The sequence below is a fragment of the Chelmon rostratus genome, chromosome 12 (genome assembly GCF_017976325.1).
Source record: "Chelmon rostratus isolate fCheRos1 chromosome 12, fCheRos1.pri, whole genome shotgun sequence".
Lineage (NCBI taxonomy): Eukaryota > Metazoa > Chordata > Actinopteri > Chaetodontiformes > Chaetodontidae > Chelmon > Chelmon rostratus.
This window is the reverse complement of record NC_055669.1, coordinates 24,617,994-24,637,549: the sequence shown is the minus strand read 5'-3', so window position 1 is coordinate 24,637,549 and position 19,556 is coordinate 24,617,994. Positions and strand designations below refer to the sequence as shown.

The 19,556-nt window shown below is 45.0% G+C and overlaps 1 protein-coding gene across 6 annotated transcripts in view; it reads left to right on the top strand.

Moving 5' to 3' along the window:
* The window catches only part of LOC121614598 (disco-interacting protein 2 homolog C), a 197,020-nt gene that overhangs the window by 114,809 nt on the left and 62,655 nt on the right, over positions 1-19,556 (top strand). For all 6 annotated transcript variants that reach the window (XM_041948564.1, XM_041948562.1, XM_041948563.1 and 3 more), the window contains exons 4-5: positions 2,972-3,097; positions 9,215-9,547. In XM_041948564.1, the coding sequence (XP_041804498.1) occupies positions 2,972-3,097; positions 9,215-9,547 (459 nt within the window). The remainder of the gene's footprint in view (positions 1-2,971; positions 3,098-9,214; positions 9,548-19,556) is intronic.

Sequence of the window (19,556 nt, the reverse complement as noted above, 5' to 3'; positions counted from 1 at the left end):
GCTGACATCACACGCTGACATCACACGGTGACATCACATCACACGGTGACATCACACGGTGACATCACACACAGTGACATCACACACTGACATCACACGGTGACATCACACACTGTGACATCACACACTGACATCACACTGTGACATCACACGGTGACATCACACACTGAATCACACACGGTGACATCACACGGTGACATCACACACTGTGACATCACACACTGACATCACACTGTGACAACTGGCCAAAACAACAACAAACGGCTGCGCCGGCAACTGGTGGTGTTCTTGTGGACAATGTTCATCGATGACAACAGAGGAGGAATGCCTCTGTTGCTCAGAGTGGGACTTGCGGCCAGGAGATACATGTTTGTTGTTGTTTGGCCAGCTCTGACTCCGCATCCTCCTTTCAACGAGCTCCTCGTCCGTGTACTCTAGCTCAAAATGGTAAGGACGTCCATCGTAAACAAAGTCATCGTCCACCACCTCAGAGTCGGAAAAATATTCATCCATTTTGTGAAAAATAAATAAATAAAATCTGATGAAGATAAATCAGCTGATAGTGGTTAGTGTGAACACATAAACAAACAATCCTGACATGGATTGTTCACATAGTTTTTTTTAAATGATTGTGTTCAGATGCATACTGAGGAGACGGAGTCCATTTGTGCACACTGGTTTCCGAGAGGTTGTTCGTTTTTGGATCAGGTGCTAAATTTTGGACCTGTGAACCCCCCAGCCCCCTCTGCGGACAGTCGTCCTGAGGCGTCTTCATGCCACAGTGGCCTGTTTGATATTCTCAGCCTTCCTCTGCAGAACGAGCTGCAGCACATCCGCAGTTTGGCATAGAGCGTGTGGAAAAAGCTTTTCACGAATGTGTCACAGCTCTTGCAAAATTGTTTGGTTTTGTTCCATCTGGTGTCCAGTAAAGATTAATAAAGGATTGATGTGGGTGAGTTCTGGCATCTCATTTGAAATTGATCTGTGAGGAGTAAGGAGTAAAGATCATTAAGAAGTGCACCAAAAAGGCTGTTAGTTGTAGGTTTGAGTTGCTGGACCAGTGGGAAAACCCGCCCGACTTTACTATTACATTCCCACGTGCTGATGGATTGTTTGAGTTTGATCTGGCAAAAAATAAATCCCGTAAAAACCTTTTAACCCATTAAATTGAAAAAAAAAGAAAAGCTGTGTGAGCACCTTTGAACACCGCGCACACACTCACCTCCACACACTGTGCAGTCACACTCAGTCAGCCATAAGACAATAAACGTGCACTTGAGATTTAAATGACCTCCGTTCGCCTACAAAAGCACACACACAAGCTAAACAAACGTACATCTGTGAGGCCCATTCATTCTGACAAATGTCTTACTTATGTCGTTATCGGGCCGACAGCCTGCATCGTTAGGCGCTGTGCGTTTGCCTTCTGCCAGCAATGGACACCATTCAAACAAACCCAGCTGTGGCTGTATCGCAGCGTTTTATCTCGCTCTCGGAGACACTAATTTGCCAAACGTCTTCGCCGACGCTCCCTGAACTTAATCCGATCGGAAACCGCGGGGCCCCACGGGAGCCGCTGTCAGGCTGCGAGCGTTTTTGTACGTAAACTGAATGTGAATAAATGGGAACACAGCGCTCGTTCTAGCAGGAACACTGCAGCACAAATGCAAACAGCAGCTGATGGTCCCGCTGCTGTCCCGCGGTGCTCGTGCTTTGGCTGGATGGACTTTCTGATTCCTCGATCATTTAACGCCCGTCCCCAATGTTTTCACTGGACCACAGCCATTAAGGGTGCCTGAAAAGTCAGCTTCCTCAGCTGTATGGGCGGCCCTGCCGTGTTTATGGTCAGCAGTGGGGGAAGAGGGTTAAAAAATCCTTCAGAAGTAGAAGTACAGTACAGGATTAATGTGCTCAAGCATCAAAAGCTGCCCCCTGTGGCTGATGTCTTATTCTACATGATATTATTAGTTTGTTCAAACATTAATGAGATTTAGCGTTTTAGCTGCTTCATATGTCGTTCTGGTAGTTTAGTGGTTCCCAACATGGGGGTCAGGCCCCTCCAAAAGGTCACTAGAGATGTTTGAGGGGGTCATGAAAGGATTAATAGAAGAGAAGAAAAGGTTCTGATGCTCAGATTTTTTTCATTTTTCTCTAATCTTTTCTCTTTTTTAAGAAATATTGAATAATTTAGGCCTCGGACAGTTATTTTAATGACACCATCTGAGATGTTTGGGGGGGCGGGGGGATAAGACATCAGAAGCAGGACTCTAATGAGACGCTGTGTTGTTCTGAGGAGTCACAAGACGAAAAGGTTTTAATCTTTGATAATGTAGTTCAAGTGTGAGTTTCAACAACTTACCGACAGCTAACTACAACTTTCAGATCAACACAGTGGAGTGCAAACATAACATGAAGTGTACAGTAAAGTAATACAATACATCAGAATTGTACTCAGGTGCAGTACTTGAGTAAATTTCAGAGCAAAAATGATTTTAGTTTTAATAAACCGATATTCCGTGGTCGCAGCAGTGTGTTATACCTATGTATTAAATATCAGGCGTACAGCACATAACCCCCCCCCCCCGCAGTGCAGCCTCTTCAGTTACTTCAGTCTGGTGCAGTTCATCTCCTGCTGCATTAAACAGCTGATAAAACCAGCAGCAGATGGATTATCAGTCTCAAGCAATTTTTAAGTGTTTTACAAGATCATTTTCTTACTGTATAGAAAAGAAGTGAAATCAATGGTTTTCAGGCAGGTGTCGAACACTGTTGGAATAGCCAACGCTAATGTGAAGCATGCTGGAAAACTCTCCACTGTGGATGCAGTTTAGACAATAGCATCGTTGTTATACTGCAGCTTTCAGCGTTTAGATAAATGTGTCCCCCTCAGAGTGAACACTGTGAGGGGTTTAGGTTGTGTGAAAGATAAATCTGACCCGACGTTAAAAATCTACTGTATCTGTGTCTCCAGATGTGCACACAGAGGCGGTGCAGGCAGCGCTGGCCAAGCACAAAGAGAGGAAGATGGCGGTGCCGATGCCTTCGAAGCGCCGGTCGCTGGTGGTCCAGACCTCAATGGATGCCTACACACCACCAGGTATGGACGAAAACACAGCTCTGGTCTGCAGTCAGCGCGGACACAGAACTCCACGGCTATCAGAAACCTCTGCCAAACGTGATGAATATTACACCTGGAAAGTTGCCGTGTTAGCTGCAGCGGCACAACAAAAAAAAACAAATCAGATGTTTGGATGAAAAAACTGTCAGACTCAGCTCCACAGTGGCAGGTGCACTGAGGCTAAGCTAGGCTACGAGCTAAATGCTAATGTTCAACTTTTGGCTCAGAGCCCTGCTAATTTTAGCATGTTAGCTTACCTGTTAACGATGGGATGTTGACATGCTTATGGTTAGCGTTTAGTGTTTTATCATGCTAGTAGTTTTAATTTAATTTTTTAATTTTTATTCACTTTATTGATCCCAAACTGGGAAATTCTTCTCTGCATTTCACCCATCACTGTTTTGAAACACACACATGCACATGCAACATGCATCAGGTGCCCGGGGAGCATATAGGGGGGTTAAGTGCCTTGCTCAAGGGTACATCAGCCGGCTAATGGAGGGGGGAGGGGATACTCCACCACACCCACATTTTTCTGCCAGTCCCGGCAACTTTCCGATCACAAGCAGCAAGTTAACATGCAGATGTTTAGCATGCAGCCATTAGAATGTTTGTTTGCTAACATGCACACAATTAGCATGATAGCATTTCAGTGTATCGTGCACAGTATTAGCTTGATAGAGGTATTGTGTGTGAACTGAGGTGGGGACAAGTGTTACCTCAAGCGCTACTGCTAGCATAGCTAAAGAGCACATGGATGAACACTGACAGCTGTACAGTTGTATCTCGCCCTCACCGACTCCCAGAGACATCTTTCTTTGTGCGTCGCTGAGACTTGAAGCTTCTTTCGGCCGTTTTAACAGCTATAAAAACGCTGTGGATGTTAATGTTAACTGAAATGTTAATGATTCATGTCTCACGTAGACTCGTACCCGGCTCGACTCACTGGGAAGGACTTGTACCTGTCACATCCTTCTGTCCCAGCTGGATGCTGAAGCTGTCGGTGAAGTTAATCAGTCGTTCAGAGAGACTTCCACAATCATGTGTGTGATTAAAGAGCATTTTTATTTCATGTTTTGATGCATGTGTGTAAGTGTCTCTTGCAGTAATTATGAAACCCTAAAAGAGAGGCACAGATCAGTTCGTATGAAGGTGAAGCTGATAAAAGCTGCTGTAGCAGCGGATGTAGCTGCAGCATCGATGTCCTCCCTGTGTCAGGGACGTTGGACTATGATTGAATTGGAGGAGCCTTCATTGACTGTTTCCTCGGTGAGACCTGGAGATTGATGGGCGCTCTGCTCTGTGGGCCAACTGGAAATAGCTGACCGTGACGTTGGACTGTCACTACTGCGAGAAAAGGGGAAGTACTTTATTACACTTGCTGTCGTCACTTCTTTGGCATTTTAAGCACATTGTGGTTTTGGAAGTTAAGAGGCGAACCTTGGAAAATAGATTTCTGTCACCACTGTCTTCGGTTTGGTCAGCCACAAGCTCTGGATGTCAGACAACGTGGGGGTTCAGTGACACAACACACAGATTATTTATTCTGCTTGATTATAAAAATCATTTTATGCTTGGACGACTGAACAGCTAAAAGATTTGTACTTGCTTTGGAAGCCTCAAAAAGTGTGTGACATTAATTAAAGGATAACTTTCGTTTTTTACAACCTGGACCTTATTTGTAGCATTAAATACGACCATTTACTCACCCAGACAACTTTGGTGGCATTTGGAGTCGTTTTGAAGAAATTAGCCCCAGAGGAGCGGCGCGTATAATCGTATAATGCGAGTACTTGGGGCATCCATGCGCAGCCTCTATATAACGCATAATCTGCGGCGAAACTCGTTCATATTCCAATATTTTGTTATGATACGCTTCCACGGCCTGTGGAAACTGAGCTTCGTCCAATTGGTCATTTTGTTCGGGCAATTTGGAAATACGCAATAACGAACCATAGCTGTGCCAAACTACAGCTAAACTAGCCGACCGTCGCAGAGTCAGCCGTGTTGTGGCTGGCTGCTCGCAGCGCGCGGCGTTCAGAAATGACATCATCCACGTCAGAGGTAGTTGCCTAGAGACGCTGGATGTTGATAACATGCCACCACGGGCTCAGAGGGGAATAGCACCAGCATATCATAACTAAATATTGGAATATGAACGAGTTTCGCCGCAGATTATGCGTTATATAGAGGCTGCATGGATGCCCCGAGTACTCGCATTATACGGATATACGCGCCGCTCCTCTGGGGCTAATTTCTTCAAAACGACTCCAAATGCCACCAAAGTTGTCTGGGTGAGTAAATGGTCGTATTTAATGCTACAAATAAGGTCCAGGTTGTAAAAAACGAAAGTTATCCTTTAAGATGTTTTTATGAAACCATGGTACACTTGTTATCACACACTGTAATGATGTTATATCATCACTGTGGACACTAAGTTACACTCACTAGTTAGAACTAATTCATCTTTAAGGTGCTGATGTCCTGCACATAGAAATGAAATCCTGATGCAGGAAATGTAATATAAGAGAGCCGGTCATCTCGAGAGCATCATCGAGTCTGTGAAGCTGAAAATTCTCGAATCCATCAACCACTCATACACTCACTCATACGACAGTGTGACAAAGTCTGAGTCCTTTTGTGACTTTCAGATCAACACGTACATATATTCCATTAATCGGATGTCAAGCAGTCATAAACAAAAGACTTAAACTGCCTGCAATAAATGAAGAAACTGAAAAATGTGGCTCTCATAATCATACTGCCGTGTCAGTTACTTCCCCCTCGCTTATAAGAGAGGCCGTTACAGTTTTTTATGATTACGTTTTTTCACATCAGCTTCACTCAAACATATTGAAGGATAGAAACCCTGCAGAGAATCTGCTTTAATCAATACGGATCCATTTGCAGGTTTTTGATAGCTGCATTTCCTTTAAGCTATCATTGTCTCCTGTCCTGGCACCACTGCTGTCAGTTACTTATGCATGCAGGAGGCATCAGCCCCACAAACCTCCCTCACTTCCTCCTGCTAGTCTTCCTCTGTCTTCTCAGTTCTCATTTTCCTTGGAGGTCGATGTTCTCAAATTTACACCACAGTTCAGTCTGAAAACAGCCACATTAGGAACATTCAATCAGTGTTCACTAGCACAAACTCAGATCTTTCCATATCCAAAACCATGGTGTCGTTTTTTCTCCGAACGTTTGAGATCAAAAACTCCAGCGTCTGATTACCTGCTGAATCATTTGTTCGAAGAAATGTGTTACAGTTTAAAAGGACGAGGAGGGTGAGGCTGGCACTATTCTTGTCATCAAAGCCTTTGAAAAGAGCAAAACCAACAATGTGTTAGCTTGTTAACTCGAGCAGGAGGAATTAGTGCATCTGTTGGGGACTATTTGGAGCAGCGGATTAATCCACATTTGGTGTTCTAGTTTGTTTTGTGGCAGCAGGACGGTGTGTGTGTGTGTGTGTGTGTGTGTGTGTGTGTGTGTGTGAGTTCATGGTGATGAAGGAACATGTCAGCCAGAGCAACAGTGAGGCTCACTGATGTGGTTTTAATGGAGCTCTGTGGCTCAGAGGAGGAAGAACAGATGATACTAATGAGTGGGATCAGTTCATTTTTATTTTTCTTCTTTTGACGATATGAAATACGACCCGATCGACCCTTTCATAAATCCAAAATTCAACTTGCAATCGGAGTCAAGTCCTACCTCTTGTGCAGTGAGCAGAATGTGTAACTGTATCTCATGAGTATAACATATAACACATGCATTCAATGACCAGTAACTACGAGCAGAAACCATTCATAAGTGCACAAACCCACTTCCTACATACACACCACGTTCACATGCAGCTTGTTTGTGCACTGTGAAGGCGTAAAACGCACAGCAGTCCTGCATGGAGACACGCATACGCAGCATTCACATGATTTCCAAGATTTGAGTTTTGCCGTTTTACACAAAGTAAGGTAACCAAGCTGCGAGGAGCCCGAGCGCTCACACGCGACGCACGGAAACACACTCAGTCCATCCATCTCTCAGATTTAGAAAGTGCATGTCCTGAGGGAGCGATGAAAGCTCACACACACACACACACAAGGCTGCCTGTCTGCCAGCGAGGTTCACTCGAGGACGGCGGAGTCGCGTGTTGCCCAGCAGCGTGTCGGATCGCGCCGAGATGACGCGCGCGGGGGGGGCTCTGATCTGCTCTTTATTGGCTTTTGGCTGATTTCTACAACTGCGTTTGCTCAGTTTCTCAATACGTCGTCGCGTGTATTTCAGCTCCACGAAGAGCTGCTGCTTCGCCTCTTTGTGTGTCCGTGTGTGTGTTTGAGGTGACCGGGTTGCCTGGCAGCGGCTTCTTCTCGTCAACATGTTTGTGTGTTGTCGTCTCCTCGGGGTCCTGCTGATAACGAGGCGCTGATGGTGCCGATCGAGCGTGTCGGCAAAGCCCCACGGTGGGTAACGTGTCGGGGCCACGTCCGGTCCCGCGGCGTTTTAACCTGCAGATGTCACCTGTAATCCACGACGAACGGGAAGCGTCGCCTTTTAAAGTTAACGGTAACCGGAGAAGGACGCACAGGGATGATTGTTTGCGCGCTGTGAGTGGTGTTCAAGCTCCAGCGTGATGCATCAGAATAAAGACTCTCATTAATCATAAAACAGCTGTTGCTGCTCCATATATTTATTTTAGTGTTACTCATACTAACAGTGGATCAAACGACATCATGTGATATTAAAGGTTTCACCTGTGCTAATGAACCCGCAGATAATTAGGACTGATTCTGTTGCTTCCTTCAGCTCCGCAGAACATTTTAGCATCTTTCAGCTCGTTGTTTTGGTTTTACAGCCTGACGTTTTGTGGTGGTTCAGCCTCTGATGAATGCACCGAAAGCCGAGCACCAAACAGCGGACAGAAGCGGTGATTAGCTGGTGAGGAGAGCGCGGTGGTCAGCAGCTAAAGAGACAGATATTTCTTTATGCAGTTGGTAGCGACCAAATCAGAGCAAAAAGAGTGAATAGTAGACGTACACCGTGGTTACGAATGTTTAGTGAAAGCCGCGCATCAGCGGAGGAGCAGCAGCAGCATTAACATTAGCTATTTTTAGCTATTAGCCTGTTAGCTGTGATGCAGCGAAGTGATCAAAGCGACTGGGCAGGCGAGACAACGCGATAATTAACAATCCTTTAAGAATGGTGCTCGTCACTGATTGGCCACACGAAGTGAAAACATAATGTTTTTTTTTATGACAATATTTTGGTTGGTTTGGACTTTACACCAGAGTATTTAAGATGAACCTTGCAACCAAACCAAAATTTAGCATAAAGCTAACTAGTTTTTGCGCATTGTTCAGTGTGAGCTCACGTGTAGCTGCACAAAACGTCAGGCTGTAAAACCAAAACAACGAGCTGAAAGATGCTAAAATGTTCTGCGGAGCTGAAGGAAGACAGAATCAGTCCTAATTATCTGCGGGTTCATTAGCACAGGTGAAACCTTTAATATCACATGATGTCGTTTGATCCACTGTTAGTATGAGTAACCATAAAATAAATATAGGAGCAGCAACAGCTGCTTGAACACCACTCACAGCGCGCAAACAATCATCCCTGTACGTCCTTCCCCAGGCCACAGGTTCATTTTGGTTTGGGTGATTGTTGTTACTCATTTATTGTGTGTCTGCCCTGCAACAAAACACACACACACACACGCACACACACGTAAATAGCACCTGTGTGTGAGAACTGGGTCAGCCTCTGTTCATATCATTCATATCGCCACCATTAGTCTCATAGCCCCAGGCACTGTGGAAATCACATGTAAAGCACACACACACCTTTAGCTTTCAAAAACAAACTTGACTCCATTGGCCTCCTGCGGCGACTCTAAACAGAGGGGAGCTGAAACTTTTCCAGCTACAGACAATAGACTGCGACTCACAGATTCTATTTATTCTATTTCTGTGTCTGCCTTTAGAAAAAGCTCTTTTCTCAGGACTCGGTGTTGTTATTGTGGTCTGGCAAGGCGTAAAACTTGATTTCAGGCTCTGTTTCGTGGATTTACTGTCCTGCTTCACATCCATCGGATATTTTCCCCCACAGATACCTCCTCGGGCTCAGAGGGAGAGGGGCAGGGCGACGGCGATGGAGAGGAGGGAGGAGACTGCGAGGAAGAGGATGGAGGAGGCGGCGGAGGAACCTCGTCCAGCCGCGAGGGGAGCATCAGCATGGAGCACTGGATAAGCCGGGCCATCCACGGCACCTCCTCCACCACCACCACCACCTCCTCCACGGCCTCCTCCTCCTCTTCCTCCACACGGAGCGGAGGTAGCGGGGCAGCCGGCGGCAGGCTGGCTGACGTCCTGGCCCAACACATGCACATCTCCGCCCACCACCACCTCCGCCACCACCATCCTCACCACCACCACAAGACCGGTAAGAGTTTAGGACTGAGCAATGATCCAAGAGTCTGGATGACTCTAGAGCGGGTCCCGACACCAGAGACAGCAAACTGACTCCTTAGCCCAGGTCACACCACCCTGAGCCGGGTGCAGATGGAGTTCCAGATCCCATAAGTAAACTCCAGATAGCCACATCCACACATCTTTAGCACAGTCCAGACACCTTGAAGAAAGGCCTTACACCCTTACTCAACTGCTGAGACCCTAGCAAGATCCTGCTACTTTTACCGAAATCCTGCAAAGTCCTTTAGGAAAAAGCAAGGCCCCTTAGTCAAGTCCTGACCCCCTTAGCTGTATTTTGAAAATCTAAGCAAAATCCAGCCAAATACAAGAGTCTCTGAGCAAAATCTGGACCCCCTTTTCCATAAAACTTAAGAGAGGTGCTCAGCCACATGCAAACATCTTTAGCAGTGCAGACACCTCAAGACTGAACCAGTCATGCCAGTATTGAGATTTGGCAAAATATCGACACGATTAGACACGATATTCTCAGCCAAGCACGAAGGACAGACTCTGTTAGCGAAGGCCAGAGACTCTTGGCAAGTCCTGACACCCTCATCCAAATCCTTCAGACGACTCTTGAGACCTTTAGCCAAATACAGACACCTGAAGTGAACTCCAGACAACAACAACAACGTTTATCTTTCAAATTTTCACATCCGTTCTGATGAAAACTGCTTTTTTTTAATTGCAGTTTTCTGAAATCCCACGCAGATTTCATCATGTGTGACATTTAGCTTCTCATTTAGCTAAAGGTGTTCAGATTCGTGTGTGTGCGTTCAAGTGTCCTCGTTCTGTTTTCAGCTACTAGCCTGGCGTGTAGCATCAAAACTGCCTCCAACAGGATGAGACAGATGAACAGGAAAGAGCAGGGCTGCAGTATTGTTTCTCCGTATGTTAAAGAAGCTGCCTCGATGCTGCTTTCCAGCTAATTTAAACACAGAGGAATTCATAACAAAAGAATCAAGGACAGACGGGAGATTGGAAAGTTATAAACACAATGTCAAAGTGCTTCACGCCAAATAATTTGAATTACTTCAAAAGACAACATGAAAGAAAATGTATGTGTAGATAAAAAGTGATCTGTCTGGCTGGAATTTGAATTCAGAGCCGTTACTGCAGTCCACCATGAAATATGTCTGAATTATTGCTTTTTAGTAATAATATGATGCATTGACTTCTAAGTACTGTTAAACTTTGATTTTTAAGAGCGCAGACCACCAGCTGATCAAGTTTTTAGATCAAGGATCATCATCTAAAGGGAAGTTTAATGAGTTGTGAGCAAAACCTCAGATTAAAGCAGTCGTAGCTACATGTATACATATATATATAGTTAAGCGCAAGGTAGGGACTGTGCACGATACATAAACTATTCCATCATTTGCTGAAGACCTGGAATCCTCATAGACCCCCTGGAGGTCCCTGAATCCTAAAACGAGGCCAAAGACTGCAGCAGAACTTCAAAGCTCGTCTGATTTGGTCTTTAAATAAAACAACTATCCTTGAGTTTATTTAGTTGTAGGAAAAGTTGAGAGGTTTCTAATAAAAGTGTGTTTGGCTGGGAGGACTGTGTTTGTGTGTGTGTGTGTGTGAGGGGGGGCTCATACAGTAAGACAGTGGGTGGGTGGGCTCACTGCTCAGTCTTTGAAGTTTAAATGTGTGAACTGCAAGTGTGTGTGTGGTTGGAGGCAGCGTGTGAATCAGCCTGTGCTTCTGCTTCCTGTTGTAACTTTTCTCTGGGTTTGTTGTCTGTCGGCTCTCTCGGTGTGTTGTTACTCCTTTACCCCACAGACCAACGTCCACTGAAAACATGGACGTGTTTTGTGCGTTTCACAGACAAATATCGGCCAAAAAAAATGCAGTGGGTTTTTTTTTTTTATTCTAAGAACTACAATAGTTTTCTCAATCTATTATGAAACACTTCATCCTTTACTTTTATATTATGACTATTACGAGTCATTTTAAGTATTTTAAATGGTGTCATGAAAGTTAAAATTCAAGATTCATCATTTCTGTAAAGAGATGTTTTGTTTTTTAATGCCCAGAAATGTTTCGCTGCAATATCAGACCTTTCAATACCAAGAATGGAGGATCAATAAAACGTTGACGATGCATTTTAATCAAAGGGAAGCCAGCATGGCGGAGCTTGCTTCCTTAATCTTAACCCCTCGTGGCCCAGTTTTTGAAGAAACGCGCGCTAAAGTGCCCTCTTGGACTCCAAAAGGCATGCTAAAGTGTCCTCTTTGGAGCCAAAACACACACTAAAATGCCCCCTGGGAGCCGAAACGGGTGCTAAAGTGTCCCCTGGGAGCCAAAACGGGTGCTAAAGTGCCCCCTGGGAGCCAAAACGCGCGCTAAAGTGCCCTCTTGGATGCCAAAACGTGCTCTAAAGTGCCCTCTTGGACTCCAAAGCGTGTGCTAAAGTGCCCTCTTGGACTCCAAAGCGCGTGCTAAAGTGCCCTCTTGGACTCCAAAACGCGCGCCAAAGTGCCCTCTTGGGAGCCAAAACACGCTCTAAAATGCCCCCTGGGAGCCAAAACGCATGCAAAAGTGCCCTCTTGGACGCCAAAACACGCTCTTAAGTGCCCCCTGGGAGCCAAAAGGCGCGCTAAAGTGCCCTCTTCAGTGGTGAGGACACGCTATATGTGCCCTTTCTTTCCTTTCCGCCCCTGCCCTTCAAAAAGTCTATGCACGCCACTGGTTATCACAGTCTGTTTCGTTTGTTTTAAAAGCATCCAAAGTCTTTGGGAACCAGGGATTTATAATCATTTTCTGAAAATAAGATCTTTTTCACCGACCCACACAGAAAATAAGGTAACACAGCTGACGTATTGTGACAGTTAATGCATGTGCTGACTGAGAGATGATGTTTTTGGTGCATATTTAAAAAAAAACTTACCAACCAAAGGAGCTGTAAGGGCGGAGTGCAGCACCAATGCTTCAGCCCATGTTCAAAACGTACAGCACATGCATAAAAGGAAAAAACTGACTGCTTGCCGAGGTGACGTCGTGACTACACGCTCTGGCGGCGACAGGTTTGTTTTCATGCTGGTGCTGTTGGTATCCAGCTCTGAAGATAATGCAGGGCCAGACACAGAGAGAGCCCCCGCCGGCTCCACCCAGCCAGCACTCAGCTCCATCGCTGCTCAGATGTGACGGAGAGGTTCTGTGCACGCTGCTGTTAGCTAGTTTGTTTGTTTGGGCCTGTTTCCACTGATTTCCTGTGTAACCGTTCCCCGCGGTCCCAAATTAGCAAAGTCAGAGAGATGTTTCGGAGGGAGCAGCTGAAAGCACGTGGCAGAACAGACCTCAGTCGGGTTCAGAGCATGAACAGAGCGGTCGGAGGTCGAATGAACTGGAGAAGCAAGCTGTAGGTGTGTCAGCAGATGCATCATCTGCATCTTGATTTAAACGAGTGAGAAAAGTCTAAACTGTCTACATTCGTTTAGTTCACTGGTAAAAAATCATGCAGCATTTAAATGAATTTGCATTATTGGCAAATATACCGTGGCTGCAGGAAACCTGAGAGAAAATCATGGAGGTTCATTGTTGACCTTTATGCAAGAGAGGAAGACTTTCTGAGATTTCTTCATCAATGACTGAAACTGGCCTCTGGTAGATGTGATTACGAGACCTCATGCTGCATTCAGACTATCAGTCTGATAATGGCCGGGCCCGACAGACATGGGCCGTCATGTGCAACCATTGCTTGTTCTAGCCCGTGTAGCATTTCATCATGGAAAAACTGCAGCATCTGAGAAGATTTGATCAAGTCTCCAAATTTAGTTCAAATTTTCATCAAATTTCCCAAAATCGTCAAGAGTTAAGGCGCCTTTCAATTCACAACAGTTTTTGTGAATATGAGGACTCGCGGTCTTGAGATAAGCAGCTGGTGGAGCAAATTCTCCAGTGGAAGAGGGGCGTAATGAAAAGTGTGCTGGTCAAACGTCATACGATGGAAACCCTGTGGGAAATATGGTTTGTTTCATGCATTAATGCGATCCCTCCACACAGATCTGATGCTTTCATCTGCTTCCTGTACGAACTCCATTGCACTTTGTCGCTTTTCTTTTTTGTCTTTATTGATGCAGCTTTTCCGTCTCAGCAAAGTGTAAAAAACCTCTTAAATATATTTTGACTTTATTTTTTATTTCTGGTGTTTTTCACTCACGTTTTTTGTGCGTGAACTGAAAATGCTCATAAAAACGAGGTGAGTGGAAACACCAAACTTTATAATCCTGTGATTATGAAGTTAAAGAGAATTCCCCCGGCGTGGGATCAATAAAGTCTTATCTTATAAATAAATCTATTGTGACCATCTGGAAAGACAAAAATATGCCTCTTCGTCGGTTTTGGTTTGGTTTGGACTCATTTGTCCAGAGTTCTGGCACCATGTTTGCTTACAGTTTAGAGTTTTGTTCATTGATTTTTCATTGAAAGTGCATCATGTTGTACATTTTTCAGTTGGCATGAAGTCCTTTCTTCTTTGTTTTACTGAGCTCATGTTTATCACAGAGGAAATCCTCAGCGGTCTGCACGTGTGTGTGTGTGTGTGTGTGTGTGTGTGTGTGTGTTACGGCTCTGTCTCATTTCCTCAGCTCTCCTGTGTTTTCTGTGTGTGTGTTAATACTTCAGAGGGATCGTTTTCCGTACAGCCTCGTTTTTCATTCGACTCTGCCTGCTCCTGCTGATAACTTTTCGTTCTCTTTCTCCAGTTTGTCGTCACTCGTTCCATCCAGCCAGGTTTTTCTGCAGGTTGCAGATCCCTTTTACAGGATCACTGTGGACAATCTGGTTGTTATGGTCGACTTTTGGCTGAGTTTAAGTGCTTGTTTGTGCTGCTGCTGTCGTTGTTATGTGATTATTGAGAAGGCTTCAGAGACCGATGTGGTCTTTTGATGAAAGTTGAAATGAAGTGAGCACTGAACTGAACTCTCAGCGTCTTTCTCTTGACAACCAATACAGATTCTATGGTGTTGATTTAAATTCCGACGAACTATCTATGCAGCACATCAGCATGTAAATGAGCAAAGCACACAAAGTTAAATTTTCATATCAAGTAAAATTATTGGGACAAGATGATTTAATCTATAAATGCAACTTTGACTGTTTCTTCCTGGTTAATTTATTTAATCACATTAAAGTCCCAGAAGACATGCAGCCGTGGAAGAGAGAGGATCATAGAGACACACTGCTGCCAGTAGCGTTCCTATAATATTCCCATTATAATGTTCCCCCACACCAAGCCTCCTGTATCATATTTAAGGGAGGACAATTATTGCTATTGCTATTATTGCAATTATGAGTGCAAGAATTACACGAGCCCTCTGTGATAAGAAGCAGAAGCGGTGGGTGCTCCCATTGGGTCACCCCCCCCCCCGTTAAAAATGGACTAATCACCGACTGGGTATGCAGCATTGCCAATTGTTTGTTTCTTTCCCCTGTAAAGAGAAACAGGGTCATTTTAACTAAAGCTATGAAACAAGGTTATCATATGTGATTTAAAGGGCTAATTCTGATATATGATAATACCCACTCATCATTTTTAGGCCATTTAATGTCAAATGTTTGGGCCGCTGACAGTCAGGGGAGGTCAGCCTTTTATTTAAAAGCAACAGGTAGAGTTTTACTTTCCAGTTTTAAAGAATGAAGTGTACTTTTACTGTAACGTTTGTCTTTTAAGGATATATAAGTGCACTCTGTGCAGACGCCGGCGCTCTAAACTTCCTGAATGACACGCAACTTGACACCCCTTTTGAAGACCCCCCCCCTTCTTGTTCCTCACATGCAGGCCTTTTAACCCACCTCTCCTTGAGGAGGAGGAGGAGGGCAGTGCCAGCTGGTTTGGTAGAGAATGGAAACTCTGGGCCCCGACGCTCCGGTAAGTTGAGATGGGAGCATGGCTGGCAGAGAGCCCAGGAGGGGGGTCAGTCTCCTGCCATCCCTCGGCTCGAGGCAGGGATGTCGTATCCCCCCCCCCCCCAGTGTCCTGCGTCATATGCTTGCTGTTCAAGTTTTGCCCCTCTTTGTTTGTCCCCTGCTAATTGAATTATTGCTTACACGTGATGAGGAAATATCGCAATGCTAACCTCACCGGGAGTAGCATTGAGCGGCGTTGTGGTTGCATGAAAGCGATGTGTTTTTGTGTGGATTTAAAAAAAAAGAAAGAAAGAAAAAAGCTGGTGCTCCCAGCTTTTTAGAGTTCGAATTGTTGATGAGGAAAATCAACAATGCTTTTTAAGAGGCTGTATAGCAGCTTGTATGAATAAGTCCTCCCTCGTTTCAAGGTTACTCTGTTTGGTGTCGTTTATTGATTTGGCTAATTATGCAGCATGTTTTTAGTTGTTTGCTCAGCTAGAGGCAATCTTCTTTCAAAACGGCTTTTCATCTAAGCCAGAAAGCAGATGGCAGTGGAATGTAGGCTGTCTGCCTGCTTCCTCCTCTGTAGTTTTGTGTTAGTCTGTAGTTTTTTTTGCAGTATTCTTACAATCTGCTACCTTTAATCACAAACACTGTATCAGAGGATTTAACCCCTGCTTTTGTCTGGTTAACGGAGGCCCTCATAAACACCCAGACTTAAAGAAAACGTGAATAAATACGGACTCGTCCAGTAATAATCCTTCTGCATTTTGAGACCCACGACCCGAAGACTCCACCAGCCGACATGTGAAAAGGCAGCGGCTGACGGTCTCATTTACTGAAGTGGTTCCCTCCGTTTCTCCTAGACTGCTTGAGGATGCAAAGTGATCCACACTGGAGCGAACGATGAGCACACACTTAAAGAAAAGGCACAAGAGCAGACCTTTAATCAGCCTTCATCATTGTCAGAAAAAAAAAAATCCATCCATTAACACCGTGCTGGAAGCGTTCCCATCTTCATCGTAATTAAGGCTGCCGTCTGGATGAGGCCCGGCGGGATTGTGCTGTAGCTCAGCCTCGCTGTCAGTGCTGTTTATCTGCCGGGGGAATACTCTGCGCTCTCTGAGGAGGAACGGTTCAGCAGTCTGGGAGCAACAGCTTCCTGGATGCTGTTCATCAGGTGTGTTGTAGCGCTGATGTGGGAGAAGCTCTGGCTGCAGGGTCATCATGAATGAGATGGAAAATTAATTTTCCTCCTCAGGTAGCGTTCTGGACTTGGAGAAGTTCTAGAAATCCTGCCTTCCCTCTCTTGCAGTTTCTCTTTCTAAAGGTCGCTGGTTGACGGGATGCAGATTTAAAGTCCCGCTCCAATTAAAGTCAAGTTTTCACATGTCCATGGGATGTTTTTCACGAGCCACGAGTCATATCAGGAGCAAAATGCACCGAGGGGGCCAATCCCGTCGAGCTGCAGGGTGGAGCTTTCCACATCGTGACAGCGTAGTCAAGACGAAGCCTCCTGTTATCTGCTACTGTGACTTTTCTAACATTGCATCGCATTTAGACGAGAAATCACACGAGGCAAAGTCATGTCAGGGTCAGAGTCCAGGTATCAGAGGTGATATAAACTCATGCTAACTCTGCTAACCAAGGTTTTTTTTTGTATAAACCTAAACAAGCTTCACCAAAGAGTCAGAAAAGAGATTTATTATCAGATTTGTAACAGCGTTGGAAGGCACCGACATCTGAATGACATATTTGTGTTTTTTAATTTGGAGGATTTTTCCAACAGCTGTTTTTTTAGAAAAATGCTTTTTTTAAGATACAAAAAAACTTTCAGATGGCTCCTTTTGCCTTTTGGGAACGTTTCCTCCACATTCGTTTATTTTAAAGGGAAGATAGTCGACATCCTGGAGGCCTTTTTCCTTGTAAAAGTGCAACGTGAAACACATCAGCAGACGATGAACGCGGCTGGACTCTCCTGTCAGATTACTGGAAGTGATCTGAATGTTTTTTCTGCGGCAGCGACAGCAGTGGCTCTCAGGTGTCTCTCTGCAGCGAAGGCGTAAGAGGAAGATCAGGAATGTATTTTCGCTCTTTGAGAAAACCCCTGGCGTACAGTTGAACCCGTCTACAGTAAATGCAGCTCAGGTTTGTTCGGGGCTTTGGAGAGGTCTCTGTTTAACCGACTGTAGCGATGATGCCATTCAGGAGCTGGAGCGAAGCCAGGGTCATTTTACTGGATTATGGGCACATGTTTTGAATCTCAGATGGAAGTTTTCTTACACTGAAGAAGAATCTGAATGAAATATCTCAAAGAAGCGTTCTGTAAATTCACAGAGGCGGCCACTGATGCCACATTGGACTGTTTCCAGAAAGTCGTCCAGGCAGCTTTCCGAGTTAGTAGGTATTTATTTTACCGTTTAATATCGCTGGATTGGCCGTGATGAGGGGCTGCTCCAGCTGATCCAGAACCAAAGTGTTGAGGTTTTAATGCAAGCACAGATGGGAAATAAACAGCTATTTGTGTTTATCTGTTCAAAGTAAAGGTAGTTGTTCAATACGTCACCTCAAATCTCTTTCTTTCTCCGCCATCATCTTTATGAGCGAGGACCAGCTGACGTGCTGTGGAAACTTTATTGCAGTGAAATGGCTTTTTTAATTGGACGCTTACGCCCACAGGGGAAATCTATTCAGCGCAGGCGAGCAGCCGGTCAACACACATGGTTTGAAAGTTTGCATGAGGATGCTCCATAGTTAAGGTCTGAATAAATTAAGGTAACTGTGACATGTTGTTGTTACCTTTTGCCACCAATCTGTTTTGTGCTTTTACATTAATTAATTGAAAAAAGATTTACCTGTGAAATTATACTGACTGACAGACCGCATTATGTAAAAAAAAGAAAGAAAAAGGTTTAGTCCTTACAGCTGGCTTTTCTTGTGATCAGAATTTCATTGGCTGTTCAAAGCGTCAGTCATCTTCAAACTCGGCTGTGATTGGCTCGATCTTCGCAGGGAAGAAGAGAGGGATGCTCTTCCGTTCAAATCAGACTGTTGACCTTTCTGGTTGCTAGGCTACATATGGCAGATCGTGATTGGTCCAGTGAAGTGCCACTTGACACCTGAGACTCCACAGAGTAAGAGCGTATGTAGATGTTTCTGGAAATTGTCATGCGGAAAACATGGAAGACTAGCGGAAGACGAGCACTTTGACGGGAGAAAACATCGTTCTGTGGATTATTATCGTGTTTTGGACTAAATATTTTCGCTGCAGTGGATCTTCTGGACCTTTGTGGATGTTTCAGGACCCTCAACTTGGCGTTTGTGTCAATAGACGGCAGGAGACATGTTCCTACAGCTATGGGCGGGCCATCGGGACGGTAGCTGATAAAATAAATAAAATAAATAATTTAACACATTTTTACGTTCTTGTGCATCAGGAAGTATCTTGCGCTCACATGCTGACGAGGATTCGTGTGAACATACTTGAATGTCACTTTCTTTGTTACTAACTTTGACATTTGGTAGGTAACGGGCCGCACAGCCTCCAACTGCATGTCTACTGAACATTAAGTGACTGTTTTATTCTGGTAAAGAACGTTAAATGTCTCCTGATCCGGGAATGGCAGGTGATAGGTATTCGCCCTTGCGGGACTTGAACATGTGACCTTTCAGCCGCAACATCTTTACCCACCAGTCCACCTTTAAACCCTGCTTGACCCAGGCGGGGAGGTGGAAGCGTGCCGTCCCCGAATCAGCTCCCTCAGCCGGCCTGATTGGTATTCCAGCAGCACGGAGGCATTCATCATCATCATCATCATCCTCCTCCTCCTCATCCACACATCATCATAAATACATTCTGATGAGGTCACTGGATGTGCGCGCACACACACGAACACACACACGCACACACACATTCCCAGGCAGATAAACAGCACAGAACTTCAGAGAGTGCACGTCTAGTTCAGTGTAGCTCAGACAGACAGCCCAGATGTTGCAGAGACAGAATACACAGCATGCTACAGTAATTAGCATGCCTGTGCTGTGTGCCGCAGGATTGATATGCAGTCCACGTCTGGAGAAAGAATTCTGTTTGGTCTCGGCCGGCTTTGGCTCGATGCTGTGCT